The 17,945-nt window shown below is 37.5% G+C and overlaps 1 protein-coding gene across 1 annotated transcript in view; it reads right to left on the reverse strand.

Annotated features, from left to right (window-relative positions):
* The window catches only part of Gabrb2 (gamma-aminobutyric acid type A receptor subunit beta2), a 202,421-nt gene that overhangs the window by 11,523 nt on the left and 172,953 nt on the right, over positions 1-17,945 (reverse strand). Inside the window, 2 exon segments of the mRNA XM_038326725.1 lie at positions 13,785-13,867; positions 13,870-13,897. Coding sequence (XP_038182653.1) covers positions 13,785-13,867; positions 13,870-13,897 — 111 coding nt within the window.

Below are 17,945 nucleotides of genomic sequence, written 5' to 3' on the forward strand. Positions count from 1 at the left end.
CTTCTCCTGGGGCTTCCTAAAATTAGAGACAGGTGTCATTATGCTTAACCCCTTAGTGCATTTTAGCCAGAAAGTCTAGATGGAATAGGGAAGCCTTTGTTGGCTCTGTCTACTTAGTTCAAACCTGTACAGTAAGCTCTCCAAATCTCTGTATCCCTCAAGAGAGGAGATGTAGAAGGTGTGTGGCTTGATACTATGGATCCACTATGCTGACTGCTACAGCAGGTACCAGTGAGCATTCAGAATAAAACTAGTTGAGTCTCTGGCAGTGTTATACTAAATCTGTATCACTCATTCAAATCTGGGTGATGGAGGTTATCAAACAAATTGGAAGTAGGTATCACAGAGAATATGGAAAAGTTTGTCCTGGAGTGAATTAGACTAAAAAATAGCCTACCTTAGCTACATCAAAATAAAAAGTTCTCAGCATGACTTGGTGTTCAAAATTACAGCCAAGTGCTTGGCACACAGGGAGTGGCACAAAGTTCTCTTTAATTTTAATTCATACAAAGTTCTTTTATAGCTGCACTTAATTTATAATTAGGAACTAATTTTTTCATCTAATGTGTGAAATAATATCAGGAGTTAGATACCAGGAAATGTCTTGCCTTAAAGCTCCTGTGGGAGAACGTACTCTTAATCTCAGCACTCAGAAGACTAAGAGGTGGTAGGATCTCATGCATGTTCTGGCCAGCCTGAGCTAGCAACATTTAAAGACAAAAAACAAAACAAAACAAATAAACCGATAAACAAACAAACAATAACAAAAACACCACTAATAACAAAACCTAGCATTTATTTTCCTCATTGTGTAGGGCATTGCAGAAGCCAATTCTGTAGGGTCCCTCTCCACTAGTAATTCTTAGGTAGTGTTCTTGATTTTTACTAGCTTATGGACTTTTTCAAATCTTTTATTCTCACAGAAACTCACTGATAAATTTTGAAGCATGTTGCCATGCTCTACATTGAGAATGATATTTAGTTACAGATAGTTGCTTTGTGTTTCTATAGACTATTTGGATTGAGATAGAAGGGTAAGTGTTAAAGTTGGAAGAGAAAAGAACACATTCAAACTTCTATACTCCAGATTATTGAAGCACAGTCAAAGTGTACTATGAATAATTTTTTTGCAGGTTGATCAAATTCTTTCTTGGCACCTCTTGCTGATTTAGTAAAGCATATATTAAATTTGAATGCAAGATGTACAATGGGGAAAAACAATAGGGATCAGTTCGACGTTTTCTGGAGGAAGGAAAATTGAAAGTATACATATTAACCACCATCATTTTGTGCATTCACAAGAGGTTTCAATTATCACATACTCTCACGGGGTAGGGAATGGAGTCTACTTTTACAATAAACTTTCCTAGGTTCAAAACATTTCTCTCTGGGTATCGTTATGTTGCTCCTGGCTGGTTTTAAATTTCTAGGCTCAAGAGCTCTTTCTGCTTCCAAGCCTGCTAAGTAGCTGGGACTATAGACTTAAGGCATTGCATCATTTAAAGACCTGATTTGGGCATGTTTCCAGGAAGTAGATGTGAGAATTTAATACATGCAATCAAAATAACTCACAGAAGAATGAGAAAAAAAGCATCTCCCAGATCAGTTTTCATTTATTGCACTGATACAACCCCTAAGTTAGGATCAGTGAATTGATCTAATCTTTCCATTAACTGGTTCATCTACTCTAAAGCATCATGGGTGGCAAATTCCTATATTTTTACCTATGCTATATAGCTTGTAACTCACAACTTCCTGATTGAAATTACATAAATAAGACCACAGAAGAAACTTGCTAAGAATATTATAATCAATGGTTTATAGTATGCAGAAATACAAAGGCAAAAATTACAAGCTACACTGCAAGAGGGGATGTTTTCTTTCCTGGGATGCACACATCATGTCAAGTAAGGTCCATCAGTATGAAAGATAAACAGTGCCTCCAGCCAAGCTCCCATTCCTCTCATAGTCTTCAGTCTACAAAGACGAGTAATCAGTTCATTAGGTCAAACGTCAAGTTTAGCTAAAGGTCATAATTAACTTCAACGTTGTGCTTTAAATCAAACCAGGTCAAAATTTATCGAGTTATCATTGTAACCCATGTCTAGCTTTTATCCAAAAGCAGAATCTAAAGTTTGGTTCCTGATGCCTTCAGTCATGGCAGCAATATTTTATTCTTTCTTGTATTTTAAATTTTATTATTTATTTATTATTTGTGTGTGTGTGTGTGTGTGTGTGTGTGTGTGTGTGTGTGTAATCAGAAGACAACCTATAGGTGTTGACTCTTACATCAAACAAGAATGGCAAAAGGCTGAGCTGCACCAATATTTCAGCCCGCGCCAGGAAGGATCTCATGAAGCCTCACTCCTAGCTGAGCATCTATTAGCAAGAACTACATGACCGCTGAGAGAGAAGGAGCTGTCACTTTCCTTCACTGGTGTAGCTACTGCTAAGTTCCCCCATTCTAGTAAGTAATCCCAGATGCATGCTCATATAAGCATTCCTTTTTTTTTTTTTTTTTTTTTTTTTTTTTTTTGACAGCGGCACGGGTCATCCTTGAATTCCCCAAGAATGCCCCCTTTATTGTGTTCAGGGGCAGATTTTATAGAGATAGCCACGCCCCAGCCAAACCCACCAGAAACCACTCTCCTGCCATCAGGAACTCCTGAAGGTCTCGTGCTCAGAGCAGCTGTAGGCACTCAGGTCAGGGGATTACAAGAAATTCAGGATCTGGGGTCTCACTGCTCCCAACAGTAGTCAGACAGATAGACCCAATCCAGACTGTCGCAGGGAACAGAGACGATGAAAGGCCGGTTTTAGGTGGAGTCCATTCTAAGCCAAAGAGTATTCTAGGTTTCGCAGGGCTTGGGGTTGTTCCATTAGTTGGGGAATCATATTCACATCCATGGCACATGTAGCAAAGGAGACATTTAAACGATCCAAGGTTACACGTCACTCCCGCTCTATCTTCCATATAATTAGGTGTCTGAGTTTTATTATGTGCTATACTTTATAAGAGGGTAGTTACCTAGTTAGTGAAGGACAGTGTCTCCTTAGCTTTGCTCAGAAAATTTCTGAAAACTAGTTACCATGCCAGAACTTTGGTGACAATCGCCGGGGTTTTTAGTTACCGCTGCCATTGAGCTTTTCTTTCTGAATGCGAACACCTCTAGACTTCCATTTCTTCTAGAGAAATTAAGGCCAAACAAACATATTGACACGCATATGTTGTGGGAATAATTGACTTCCCTTTTGTTTCTTTACAAGAATGATGTTTTGTTTGGTTTTGAGATTATATGAGTGACTGAACAGGTTACTTTATCAATGAATGTTAGTTTATAAGAAGTGTTAGTTGTTAGAAGTGTGGCTCATACATACATAGGGGAACCTCTGGTACCAGCAAAGGCCCTGGGGCATGTGTCCGTCAGAGGTAAGGAGCTTCAATATCTTTTTTTTTTTTTTTTTTTTTTTTTACAGTTTCAAAGGTTTAGTTTATTTTCATCATTGCAGTACATTGGTAGCATGCAGGAAGACATGGTGTTGGAGAAGGAGCTGAGAGGTCTGCTACAAGTTGATCCACATGAAGAGCAATAAGCATTCCTAATTAGATTGTTAGGAGAATAAGGAGGTTCAAGAGGAATAGGAGTGGGAAGAGAGAGTAGTAGGGGTAAATAAAGTCAAAATATATTGTGTGCATGCATGTAATTATTAAGGAATAAATGAAAAAATTTAAAAAAACAAAGTTCAAGTTCAAACAGTACTATTATGTTTAAGAGTAAGATCACTTGATGCTCAGACTAAAATAAGGCTGTGTAAAGGCAGGCTCATCACACTGTAATCCTAGGTTGATTTAACCTCTCTGAGGTTACTCAATTGTCAAAGAAGATAATATCAACCTATTCGATTCAATGAGGTGACTCAAATCCCTTCAAATACTATAAGCTGAATGATGACAAAACCTTATTACACAGAAGTCAGGAGTTGCACTCATGTTAATCAAAAATGTTTTTTTGTTTTAATTTTTTTCTGGTAAAACAGCTCCCAGTGGCAAACATCTGTGGAGTTGTAGAGGGGATGTATGCCAGTACCATTTTCATTACTTCTCACAAAACAAGTGCATCCATCCAGGTGTGCTTCTCCTTGCTGTAGCCCTCTGTCCGGGAGCTGCTTCTAGTCACCAAGCTGTGGGAATCTAGTTTTAATATGCTAGGAGGTGTCTAAAACCCTCATTGTTCAAGGGAAGCCAAAAGACTGTCAATCATTTATCTTTCTGGTGCTTAATTTGGGGACCTTGTTTGCTTCTTTATCCTTACAATGGCAAGGAAGAAGTAGAAACATTTCATCTCATTATCTGCCAACAGGATTCGTCTAAGTTTTGGAAGTCCCAGCCTGCACCCATCAACAAAATTGAATTTTCATGCTAGTTCTTATTCCATTTATATATGGGAAATAAATATCTCTTCCTGCAAATGAAATGCATCAATAAAGACAGCGCTATTATAAAGATAATGTTAACATGGAATTCACATTCTGCCACAAGCTCTTTGTATAGTCATATTTAAAATTTAAATAGGGACAAAAACACATATGTAGTTAACTAAATTTGCAGGTTTAAGCTATGAAGCCAGCTTTGAATTCTCACACATCTACCAATTTGCTTTATGATTTTGGTTTACTTTCACAACTCCACTGAACCTCAATTTCCTCATGGTTAAAATACAGGAATGAAAAGAAGGTGGCAGAACACAAAAGCCACAAAAGCAGAAGTAGGACTGTTGGGGGTAGCAGGGCACCATCAGATGGGAATAGAGGAGGAAAAAGAAAGTGAACAAGGAGGACCAACAAAACCAAAGCATCCATGAGAGCATCATACTGATGATTTGGATGCTAATTTCAGGAGAACTAATATAGTATAAAATTAAGAAGTGTTATTCTCATGTTATTTTAGGATTGATTTATAGTATTTATGATTCTCCAAAGGCCCACATGTTGAAGGCATAGAATCAAGCCTATGGTCCTATTGGGAAGCAATGGAATAGTTAGGAAATGGGCGTATTAGGTTAAAGATCATTGTGGGCATGCTCATGGGAGATATTGATGCTTTAGTGTCTTTGAAAAAAAGAAAGAAAAGAAAAATCTATTCTTAATTTTAAAAATCTTGACTATGCCAAGTTACTTTTAGCATGATGGGGATATGGTTATGCTCCTACAGGCAATGGGAGCAATGAGTTGGGGAGTAAACCTCTAAAACTGTGAGACAAATAAACCTTTGTCCTTACAAATGGATTTGTCTCAGATTATATTTTACAGCAATTGAAAGCTAACTAATTCAGTAGATCCAGCAGCATGTTTGGCATGTGGTAAGGTAATAACCCCATTGATCAAATAACAAAAGGTCACCATTTCTAAGGTGTTGGTAACTTGCAAAGTCTACACAAATTTACAGACTTACTTAGGCAGACAACACTATTTTTTAAAATGTTTTCTTGCTAGAGTTTTAGTTTCTAGATGAATCTATATTTTCACTGTGATAGACTAGCAGTAACTTCCTGTCCCAAGTGTGAGCCTGATGCCTGTAAGTCAGACTCATAACTTCTCCTCTTCCCTTGGACATTGATTGGTGCTGCAATAGAAAAGATAAAATATCCTAAGACAAGGAGGACTGCTTCTGAGTAGACTCTGGCATATAAAGGAAATGCCCATGTCTCCATTTGGGCAAGAAATAGGAAACAGAAAATATTTTTGCTAATATGGAAGTATTGTATCAGAACAAGGGCTTCTAAGCAAGCTTTGGAGTAGCCTGGCTACTCCACTCTCGAGTTTGTCGTCATTAAGCAGTGGTAGAAAATCGGAAGAATCTCATTATAATAATTAGTCATCCCTTCAGATAAAATTTGACCTAAGGTTCTAGAGGAGTGTGTGTGTGTGTGTGTGTGTGTGTGTGCGCGCGCGCGCACGCTTGAGGCAAATTCTTACTCTGTGGCCCAGGTTACCCTGGAATTTAGTATGTATCCTGGACTAGTCTCAAGCTTCCACTTATTCTTCTGCTTCCGCTTCCTGAGCGCCGAGATTGTATCCCATGTGGCTAAATGTAGTAATCTTTTGAGGAAAGTTTAATGATATCTTGCAACATTTTAAATAAAATTTCTCTGAATTTATTTAAGTCACCTAAGTTCTTCAATGTGTTTTCAGATCTTTTGGCTTGCTCTTCTCTACGACATCATAGCAAACTTGAACGATCGTGTGTGTACCTGTTAATCTCAAAAACAAGAAAACTGAAGAGCAGGGAAATTCTTTAGTGAAAGTCACAGAGTTTTTCCAGAGACTCGGTTACGTTGAGTACCCGGCCTTTATGAATCCAAATTAGATTCCGTGACTGGCTCTGACAATTATAGAAGCGAGAGGAAAGTTATTTTAAAACAGCTTCACATGCAATCTGTGATTAAAATGTGCAACTCAGAGAGAGAGGGAAAAACCTAGGCATGCATTCCAGCTTTATATAGTTCTAGCCCAATAACTTTCTGGCTTGTATGTGATCTTGAATATATCATTGGAATCTTCTCTATGTTACAGCTTCTGTATGTTACATGAAAGAATTTTCTGAGGTGATGTCTATTCTTACGTTCACGATAAACAATGCTAATGGACCAGGCGATCCTGGACTCAATTGCAGCATCCTCAGTGTAGATTTCAAGGCAGCAGCCATGAGTCATCCCAAGTTGGTACTCAAGGAGTCCAGATTTGCATTCCCTCAGCGGGATCTTTGCTATTTCACGTGAACCATAGCTCAGGTGCTGTGGCATCACTGGAAAGCGTGTGGAGATTACAGAATCTGAAATCTTGATTTTGACACTACAGACTAAGAGTTTGCACCCTCCCGGGGTCCTGAGGTTACCTGTATGCCTAATGAAGATTGAGAGTAACTGTATTGCCATTCTAAAAGTCTGATAGCTGATTTAAAAGGAAAAATAAGGTTTTTTTTTTTTTAAAAGAAGTAAACATGCGTGCGATGTTCCTCGCTCAAGTGTCTGGATTAATCACAAGTAAGGCTCCACGAAACCCCTCCGGGAGAGAGCTGGAGCTGCAGAGGGAGCTATAAACTCCACAGCAGCCAAGGATTTCTTACTCAGCTGTGGCCTGATGGCTTCTGTGCATTTGGCCAATTACACGGTGCATTACCCTAGTGAGCGCTTGTCAACCGTGCCCCCTACTCTGCCTCCTCAACTCTCTCCTTAGGAGAACTGTTGTTAATCTGACACAGCCTTGTCCAACAGCCCTGCGTCCCATTCCAACAGCCAATTTCCCCTAGCTTGGAGGTTTGAAGATGATGGCAGACAGCACATGTTGCTAAACTCTGGACCACAGAGGCTACATATTGAGCAAGATAATAAAATAAAAAAAAAATTTGGAAGATGTGGCAGAACACTGTGTTCAATTGCTGCCCTGATACTTTAAAAAGGAGAAAATTTTTGTGGTCATGTGCCTTCATTGGAGATTTTGTTAAAATTTATCTCCTCTGGCAATCAGAAATTATGACCTAATAATAAGCCTGAAATAGAGCTAAGGGTTACTTAGAATATTGGTGACTCAATTATTGTGACTTAAAGATGACTCTCTATGTTCTTGTGTTTTGGGGTAGTGGATAATAGGAGGTATTTTAAGCAGGTGTCTTCATTAACTTCTCACTTTCCACAACCTTAGCAAGTATTAGCTTTTTAGAGATACCAATATTTTAGACTTGAATAATTTGCACATTGCTACAGCGTGGTCCAAGCTGGGGATTGAATGGTTTCTATTCCACACTATGATGTCCTGTGTAATCACACTTCTCAGAGGCACTTTCGTTGCTATAAAGAGATGGAGGTGCCCTGCTGACCAAATTATTATGCACTTTGTCTCATGGGATAGAAGACAGTGCTGAAAGGGGGCATGTTATTCCAGAGCATTAGCCTTTGTTATCTAATTTCTGTGTGACATTGGACTAGTCACTTCTGTTTATAGTCTCTTTGTTTATAATGAGAAGACCTGTCAAATGTCCCCTAAGAGTGAAATACTATTCTTATATACTTTGTACATTCAATCAAGTAGATGGAAGAGTGCCTTTTTCACATTTTTAAATTTTCTTTTTAGAATTGAAGTTTATGCTTTATTCTGTGGTTGTTTTCCTGGGCATGCATCTCCCTCCTGTGAAACTGAGGGGCACATATTATCTGTGTATTGAATGAACTAGTGTACAGTTCATTCTAAGTATTGATACTACCAGAGTCATCTTACAGCAGCTACAGCAAGACCCAGAAGACCCAGTGATGTGATATCGCTGAATTTAGAAGTGAATGTTAAAAAATAGAAAATTTTCTTAACTCCATCCTGTTCTAAGTACTCAATGCTACAATTACCATTTGCAACTGCAAGCTTCTCTTTCAAGAACTTTATGCCTGCCTTTTGATATAATCCTTAAGACCACCATTTCATGGCAGGGCTGAAAGTCTCACTGTGCAAAATGGGATTTGGAAGACCACTGACCTTCCACTCCAAGCATGCAATGCTAAAAACTGAGTCTTGGAGCTTGAGCTGCAGGCTCTTTCCACTTCAAGGTAAAGCTGGATTCATCAAGCTAGAACTCTCTGTACCCTTAAACCATTAATATAGAGATTGCTATTCCCTAGTAGTAATCCTTTGGTAAATATTTCGTGAACTGTCATCACATTCGTGATGTTCTTTCCCAATCTGTATTCCTGTGAGAAGTTCCATGCTACCCTGCCAACGGCAATTAGAAGAAGAACAAAGTGTAGCCGAGAGACTGTCACAGGGACAAAACCCATGTGCTTGGTTCCAGTAGGCCAACATTCTCAAATAATTCCTGGGCTTTAAAAATAGTCTATCTGAGTGCAGAACTGTGACAACTAGAGATTATGAAGGTGTGAGGTACAGGGGGCGAGAGAAGGAAGTTAGATAATAGCTAACAAACATAGACAGAAGGAGGAAGTACAAATAGCCCACACAACAGGGATGTGACAGTTCATGACCACCTTGTGCATTGTAGAAAGAACTGAAAGAATTTAATTCCTAGAATTAAATAATGAAAATGTATTAAAACATTAATTATCCCAATTCAGGCAGAGCATACTGTATTATCATATTGTGCTTTATGAATGTGACCGATTAATGGGGGAACTTCAGCCGATCACGTGCTGTATAAGGTGTGTGCCCCCCCCCCCCGGGCCCCAATAAGCCTATAAAACCATCGATGTGTGCTTGTTTTTCCTCTTTGGTTTCCTGCGCTCCTGACGTTCACGGGATCTTTGGTCGTGTAAGTTTTCCTTCAATTATTAAAATCTTTTGAATAGAGCTGGTCTGGTTATTTATTAATCGACATCACCCCTACAACTGATAACAATAATATTTCTCGAAGTAGTGCTCATACTTGGGTACTTGATATTACAGTGTGCTCTCAAAATGGCAGCCGAGACTGGCTGGCTTCCTCCACTCCTGACTCAGAGGTTCTACACCAACTCCTCTTTAAGGAACCTCCATAAGTACCCCTTGACTCAGGGGAGGAAGCCTGCTGGAGCTTGTCCAGCTTCCAGAAATATCTGTAGTTAGTGCTGGTAGAAGTGAGGAAAATAGAAAGCTTGTATATCGTCGAGGGAGATTTCAAAAATCATGTCAGGGTCCATTTTTGTCGTTTCCCTAGGTACCCGTTGCCAAAATTAAATAAGCATCAAGCACTCTTGCAAATCTTGTTGCAGCAGAGGCCATACCAATCCTGAATTTCCTTAGAAACACAAAAAAGAACTTGCTGGAGGTGTTGCATTTTTTTATTTTTGTGAAGTAATTCAATATTAATACCAAGGTAGTTAATAAAAATTTGATGCCAGCTCTTGACTTCCAGAAATGCTCATGGAACACACACTTTTTCTTCTTTCTTTTGTTCAATAAACATTTCATAAACCTTACAGAGTTTTCTCAGGAAGAAAACTGTTTCCTGATGATAAAAACTTTACCTCATTTTCTAGAATCTGAGAGTCTATCAGTATAAAATAAAAACTGTCAAATAATTTGTGTATGGATAAATATAGGCATAAGGAAGAATGGGAAACTAAATGTTCATATTATATGTGTCCCCCGCTAAGTTCAGGAGTTGATCATTTGTTTTAAAATTGAACACTATTGTACAATGCTAATCTGCTTTCTTTTGGAGATCTGATTTCCAGTTTATTAACCTATTTTTCATTTGTAGCCAGGCATAAAGACTGAAGTTTTACAAATAGTCTTTTTGGTGTCTACATGGGGGGGATTTTTCAGTTTCAACTTTTATCCATATTATCCTTGCACCTCAAAATAAATTACATCTTAAAGTTAGCCAGGGTCATTTCTGGATATATGTATCTAAGGATTTTTTCCATCCCATTGATATTTGTTGTTGAAGTAAATTTATATATCTATAGTTTACTTTATAGGGGTTTGATATTATTCATTTATGGTGTATTACTAGATCACTTGTAAGTTTTCCTTCCTGCTATGTCCTGCAAGAATTTTAGTACAGCTGAAGATAACTACATTTCAGTGCTCAAAAGGATTTAGTGTAGAAACTGTCTGGGATAGATATTCTTTTTTAAGTCAGGGGTTACCCTTTTTATAGTGATCCTATTAGGTTTAGTTGACGTAAATGTAACATTCTTTCCACAGTCATTTTCTAGCCTGTAGAAAGATCACTTTGCCTTCAGATCTGTGCTCCAACCTCCCTCTTTCTCTCCTCCCACCGTGTGTGTGTGTGTGTGTGTGTGTGAGTGTGTGTGTGAATCAGTATATGTGCATGTGTAGCGGTGCATGCTTGTGTGAGGTACTCAGAGGAGAACTTGTAGAAATCACATCTCTTCGTATACCATGTGGGTCTTAGAATTAAACTTAGCTCATCGGTTTCAGGGCCTCAAACCACTGAGCCCTGTCCCTCCCTTAACTTCCCTCTTGTTGCCATTTCTGATCTTTGGTTTCTTCTCCATTTTAATCTTCAGAGAAAATTTTATCATAAGAATTGATCTTGAGATGTAATTTTTTTCCAGTTAGATTCTCCCCACCCCCACCACGTTTGTCTCTTGCTTTTTGGCCCCTTCTCCCCCGAACTTATTTACCTCTTCTGATGTTTCTATGCTGTTTCCTGGTTTGTATTCCTCATCTTGGTTCAAATTTTGCCATTGGGCTTTTTTACTTGTTTGCCTAGAGCTTAGGCAGATGTCTCTGAGCTCTGCTTGCATTAACCCTGGTTTTGTCTACATATATTTGCTGTGCAGTGCTTCAGTTGGAGGTGAGTGTTGGTTTTGTTTATTTGTTTTATTTTCATTTTTGGCTTTATTCTTTATGACTTTTTAGACAGAAGATAAATTGGATCTAAGGTTATTTTGTTCTTACATCTCTCTAATACTTAATTGGGTAGAGTAGAACATGTGTTTTCTCCTTTTTTTGCCTTCCTCTCATTTTAGAGGTGAAATGAGCACACAGCACACTCCTCTATGGTACCAATAGCTATGCAAACTACATACTAAATAATCTAGGAAGTGATATGCAAATAAATATGATTTTCTTCTGGGCCAAAAATATTCCATTTTCTGTATCATGATCTAACAGTGTACAAAGTATGTCAGCAATATGATGCTTATTTTATAGTTGTTTGTAGTAGACACCCCTGAGGAGTTGGCAGTCAGTAAAATATTGCCATCATTAATTTGATTTATACTTGAAAATATGAAAGCTAGAAATCTATCTGATGGTAGAACATCATTATCTCTATAAAAGAATCACTAAGCTTGAACCAAAGGCAGTATTAATAATGGTTACATGGTTAGACCTTTGTGTGGGGATACAGGTGTAACCATTATTGAAAACTCTTCCACCATTCCAACATCACTAGCCAGTTTTAGCTGGGTGCTCTTAGCCTAGTACTGCATATGTCCTTAGCATAATTATCTCCATCATTTTAGCAGCTCTCAGTGACTTAGCAGAAATTAATGACTTCAGTTTTTAGTCAAAGAACTTAAAACATTAAACTATCCAATGTCACACAGTTCCTAAAGACAATAACACACTGTGGGTCCTTTCTAGTCTGACTCTAAACTACAGCATCTTCCTGCTTCCTGTGATTGTCAGAACATTTTGTTTATTTAGCATATTATAGCTCTAATTAAAAAAAACATTATTCAAAATCTCAAAAAGACTCAAAGGAGAGAGCAAAGACATATCTTGGAAAACATACATGATCAGAAAACATTAAACTTTATACTTCATTGAATATTGTTGAATATTCTCTTTAACCAGCTAGATGAAATCAGATCTTGAAAAACAAGGGTCATAGAGTATTAACTCCTTCAAGCTATCACTTAAACAACTTGGCACACAAGAGGCAAAATTTCTTCGAAATATTCTCATGGTGAGAGGTTGTTCTGAATTTTCTTGGTGTTCTATCCAATCATCAGGATAATCATAATTATTTGATTTTTTCTGAAAAATGCAACATTCTTCCAACATTATTATAACAGTCTAAATGTCAACTTTCATAGTGTTTTATTTCAAAATGATTACCACTCCTCCCAGAATGATACTGGACCAAACCAGTACACTTTCATGTCAACAAGAGTAAATGAAGTTCAACAACCCCAGCAAAAACAACGTAATCACGATAGCCCGAAAGTGCAGATGTGATAGGTTACAGAATTTTGAAGAGATTAAGATGAAAACAATGACTAACAAACTCTCAAATGTCTCAGGTTCCTACAATCTATGGCCATTTCTCAGGTAAATTCCTAACAAGTAATAAGAAGTATAAAAGCAATGAAGTACCAACACAAAGCACTCACACCTGTGCCTCTGCACAAAGACAAAAGAATGAAATGTCAGTACCCTTGAAGCCAAAATAGTAAAATTAAGGAAAAGGGAGATAGTTCAAAGATACAATATGGGCACCCCCTTAGGCATCAAGTATTCACAGGAGATGCTGAAAAGCAGTCAGTAGCACTTCTTCCCCATCAGAAAGTGGATATTAAAACATGAAACCAAAACATGCAATGGACTAGTGGTGTCTGAGGTAGAAAGCTGAGAATTATTGTGTTCCTTCTCTTCCTTTAGTTTGGAAGGTAGTATGATGGACTGTTTGTCAGTTAAGGTCACAGACACATGGGGATTCAGAACCCCAACTCTAAGGATAAGTAAAAATAAACTGAGGTATGGTTAATCACAAGTTTTGAGACCGAGTACTCTCTGTTACTGTCTTTACCTCTCATGACAATGTTCCGGGCCTGACAAAATAATGCTTACTTATAAAAATCAGTAACAATAAAGTAAGGACTTGATGCGAATAAAACGATCTTAGTTAAAAGTAAATAATCTAGGGCAAAATGTAAAGGTTCTGAATTTCAATATTCCAAACAACAGAAGAAAATTGAACTTCTTACTCACTCAACTATTCAAAACATCCAACACCAAAACCAAGGAAAGTCAAGGTGTGCCATGATACTGCCATCTCTCCATATAAACAATAGGCATGCCCAAATGCAATCTACTTGCCTTATTTTCTAACACTGAAATAATTTCTTAAAGCTGATGCCCACACAGGTGTATTACATTGAAAACTCAAGTAAGTCTTCAGGGGATATTTATCTTAGACTCAAATCTATGGATAGTCACCTATGAATTCTCTTTATAGTTGCCAAATGTTATGTTAAAGGGAACAGCTAAACAAATTTGTCCCAAACAAAAATAGATATAATTGGATTAAAAACTGGCTATCTAACTGTATATATAGAGAAATCGTAGTTGGGAGTCTGTCTAGTTGGGGAAAGGTTTTCAGTAGGGTCCCATAAGGATCGATACTGGGTCCATTTTGTTTATTATCTTTATAAAAGATCTGGAAGACAAAGTAGATACTTTTCTATTTAAGTTGACTGATGGCACCAGTAATTAAGGTGAGCTTGGTATGTATAAATGTTATTGGTCTTCAGGCTGCATAAAGAAAAAGACAAATACTAATGAAGAATGGTTGAATGTTGATTAGTTGGTCTAGTTGGTTTGCAAAAGAATTTTCAGAGTGAATTCTGAGCAGTAGAAGTACATTGGAAAGGTCTTACTGGCTTTGCATTACAAAGGATTCAGCAAAGTCATAGGGACAGTACAGATTCACGACACCCTAATGCAAAATAAAGAACCTCAAATGGGGATGCTTTTTAGAAGAGTTTTATTTAGAAAACCGGTGGCTGTAGTTTTAACAATACAAAAAGCAGACTGGAGGGATTTCAAGTGTGCAGTAACCAAGGCTGAACAAGCACGAATGACTAGGTTCTCAAATATGCAAATACTTAGCATCAAGCAGAAAAGAACTGGGAAGCCACACAAAGCTTAAGGCAGGGGTTGAAAACTTTAGCCATGCGAGCAAATCAACCAAACACAAATTCTATCAAAACACACACACACACACACACACACACCTGCAAGAGCAAACAGATAGGCTTTGCTCACACCAGGATAAATTTTGTATATTTTTTTTCATTATTTATTTGGGGCATATTTTATGTTTTGAATTACTGCAGAGGACACTTGGGGGAAAATATCAGTAGGTCTCCTGTTGGTTTGAAGTTTTTTAAAATTTTTTAAATTCTTAGTATTTTACAATTTAGATTATTACATAAGAGAAGATGAAAGAGGCACTCAGTTATGGATTTTCTTGTGCAGGTTGCTGGAGTTTAAGTATTTTGATTGCACAGATGGACTAATACAAAATGAGCGTTGTAATTTTCCTTTGCTTTTGTCAGCTCTGTGCAACGTACACTAGTATGGCGAAGGAGACCCAGAGTGGGTACTAGGGCCTTGGTTACCTTTCCTATGTAACTATGGCTATTGCACATTGTACTTATTAGCCTTGTTTTCTGAGTTACTTAAGTGACAGGATGGGAAGTCCTCTGAAAGCTGAAAAATACTTTCAAAAAAATTGAGAGCAGATAAAAAAAGAGATGAAAAGGAAATACAGAAGCAACCCAATCTTTCCCCTTTTGACCTTCCCTGTCTCATTCCTCCCTGACCTTGGGACTGTGCAGTTTAGAATCACCACAGCTGAACAGACCCAGCTTTCCCATCTCTAGGAAGCCATCAAAGCCGGGGGGAAAAAAAAAACCTAATCCCTCTCTAGCAGCTGATTCTTTTCTTTGCTACAGGAGATAACAATACTTAGCTGATTATGTGTCCAATCTTGGGGGAAAATAACCTTAGAATTATGCTTGAAAAGAAGGGACATTTCTGATAAGAAATACTGGCATTAGGTATGATACTGACACAAAAGAAAGGATTGCATAATCAGAGCTGAATATGGATCTCCTCTGACCTTTCCTGCTGGGCTGAAAGGAAAGTCAGCATTCAAACTGCTATGTGGGCATCTTTTTGTCTTAATCTAATGAAAATGATGTGCTGCCCTATGAAATGACTGGCAGGATTTGACACAATAGGTTTGCTGTAATTTTATAGGTGACAATCATTGTAAAGGTGATCTCTCTCTATAATAGTAATTTCTGACATACACACATTCCTTTTTAGATAGTACTCTACTTTGGGGATGCTGGCCCATGTAAAACCAAAGGAATCAGTACCAATCAGTATGTAGATGGCCTATTTAATTTGAAAGCGGTAATGCTTAAAATACCATTTATTATTTATATATACATAATAAATGGCTACTAGGTATTGAAGACTCTCTTACCCTCTTTCCACATTATCATAATATTCTTCAAATAATTTCTTCATAATAACATGAATACAGAAGAATTGACCCTACTTTACAAATGAGGAATTGAAGGTCAGACAGGTTAACACTTTATTGTCACATACGGCCAAATATTAAACCTGATCAATTCAAAATTTGATATGGAAATAGTGAGCTGGATATCTTTACTGGGGTTCTGATCAAACAAAATGGTCACACTATGTGGCCAAAGAGTAATGAAACCCATAGAAGGACATTGTTTCTCAGGACTGAAGTAGGAAGGTTGTGTTTTCTGGGCCAGATGAGTGTGGGAAGCTATTCTGGGTACCGTGGGATGTTTACTGACATCATTGGCTGCCTCACATGGAGCACCAATAGCAACAGCCATCTTCCAGCTTGACCACAAAAAGCAGTCTCTAGACATTGTCAAACTCTCCTGTTTTGAAAATCACTGTCCTAGGAGCTGTCCCGGCAACCTTTTGTGTTCTCTCCTTTGCTATGATCTGCACTTTGACACCTTCAGCCAGGAGGATGGATTTTCATTACCAAAAAGCGTCTATCCCATGAACTTTTCCCTGCTTCCATCTGGAAACAATTGAATTTAAAGCTTTGGAAGGCTCCTTTAGGTTCCATTTATTTAAAATCTCCACTGCTTCAATCTTAAATCTATCATTTCAATGCAAATTAGTACGAAAAGATCAGGTAGATGAAGGCGAAAAGGGATCAGATGTTATCTTCTGAAGTTAGCCTTGCATTAGGCAGTTGTTTTACCTCATTTCATACCCTAGTCCTGGAAGACAGACTTATTCATTATTCCTTTTGTTTTCTTTACTTAGGATGCTATATCTGGCAAATCATGAAGCGGATTTAACAGCACTCTCATTTGTCAAATTGAGAAAGCCATATCAACACGCTGGCTGTTTGCTGTCTACCAGCTTAGAGCCTCCAGCTATGGAACGCCTGAGCATGATAGTAAGTCAACAGTCCCTAAACTCCATGCTTATTGGCTTTCAGAGATTACATATAAAATCTATCATTATAAAGATCATCTTCGGAGAAAGAAGAGTCTTTAATTAAAGTTAGTCTACAAACAAATATCAGACCCATGGTTAAATTGAGATCATGACTCAGGAATTTCCATGGTGGAACTCTCTTATGTTTAATATTTGCAATTCAATTGAAGTCAAAGATATTAAGCTATTAGTAACCTAGTTAATTATTGTTCTGGTTAATAATTATAGGGGGTTTAAACACATTCTTCTTAATATGGGACTTATTAAATAGTGCATACTGATATCCTGGGGAAGAAGAATGTGCTTAACCCACTTGTAATTAACTATTTAATAAGTCCCGTACTATGTTCTATTTCATAAACACTGGGGTGGGTGTTAAATGAAAGCATTATTTTATTTATCTCAAAAAGTTCAAACATGGAAAATAAAGAAATACATTAATAATTATTCTGTCTATGGCAGAAAACACTCGAATAGTAAACTAGATGAAGTTACATTTGGAGCAAAGTAGCTCTCTCACCTCCATTGAGACTGCTACTAAAATCCTTGAAGAGAGGATCCTTAAACCAGATTGCAATCCAGAATAATCCAGTGAACCTTTAAAATGTATAATTCCCAGGCTTAAGAGAAACCCAGAATTTAATCTTTGAAAAATTTTTTTCTGGATATTCCACTGAGATGAAAATCTGACTTCAAGAAGAAACAGTGTGTAAACTTGTGTAGAAAGTCTTTGATCCTGCTTGACTTAATGAAGATGGGGGCTGGGGGTGGGGGACTCATGCAGGGAAGTGCTCTTGGGTAAGTGGTATGTAGGCAAGGGTTTAAGTAATCCCTGTCACTTGAGAAAATTATCCCTCTCTTCCCTACTTCTTCCTATCATTTTGATTACATGAAGGGGAAAAACATCTCAAGTTGTTGCTGGTAGGTAATTAACACATTTCTAAAGTTGATTATTTCTATTTTAAATCAAAGAGAATGTGCATCTCAGGTCCAGAGCTTTCATTTAGCATATGCAACAATTTAATAATGCAGTTTTATTTTATACTAAATGTCAGGTACCAGCAAGTACTATTGAGTAAGATGAAATGAAGTTTTCTTTGTAAATAAATTTAAATGAAGTAAGTAAATTTATAAAAATATAAGTTAATTATAAAATATGATTTTCATATATGAAAAAACAATCTGTGTGGCTA

The sequence above is a fragment of the Arvicola amphibius genome, chromosome 4 (genome assembly GCF_903992535.2).
Source record: "Arvicola amphibius chromosome 4, mArvAmp1.2, whole genome shotgun sequence".
Lineage (NCBI taxonomy): Eukaryota > Metazoa > Chordata > Mammalia > Rodentia > Cricetidae > Arvicola > Arvicola amphibius.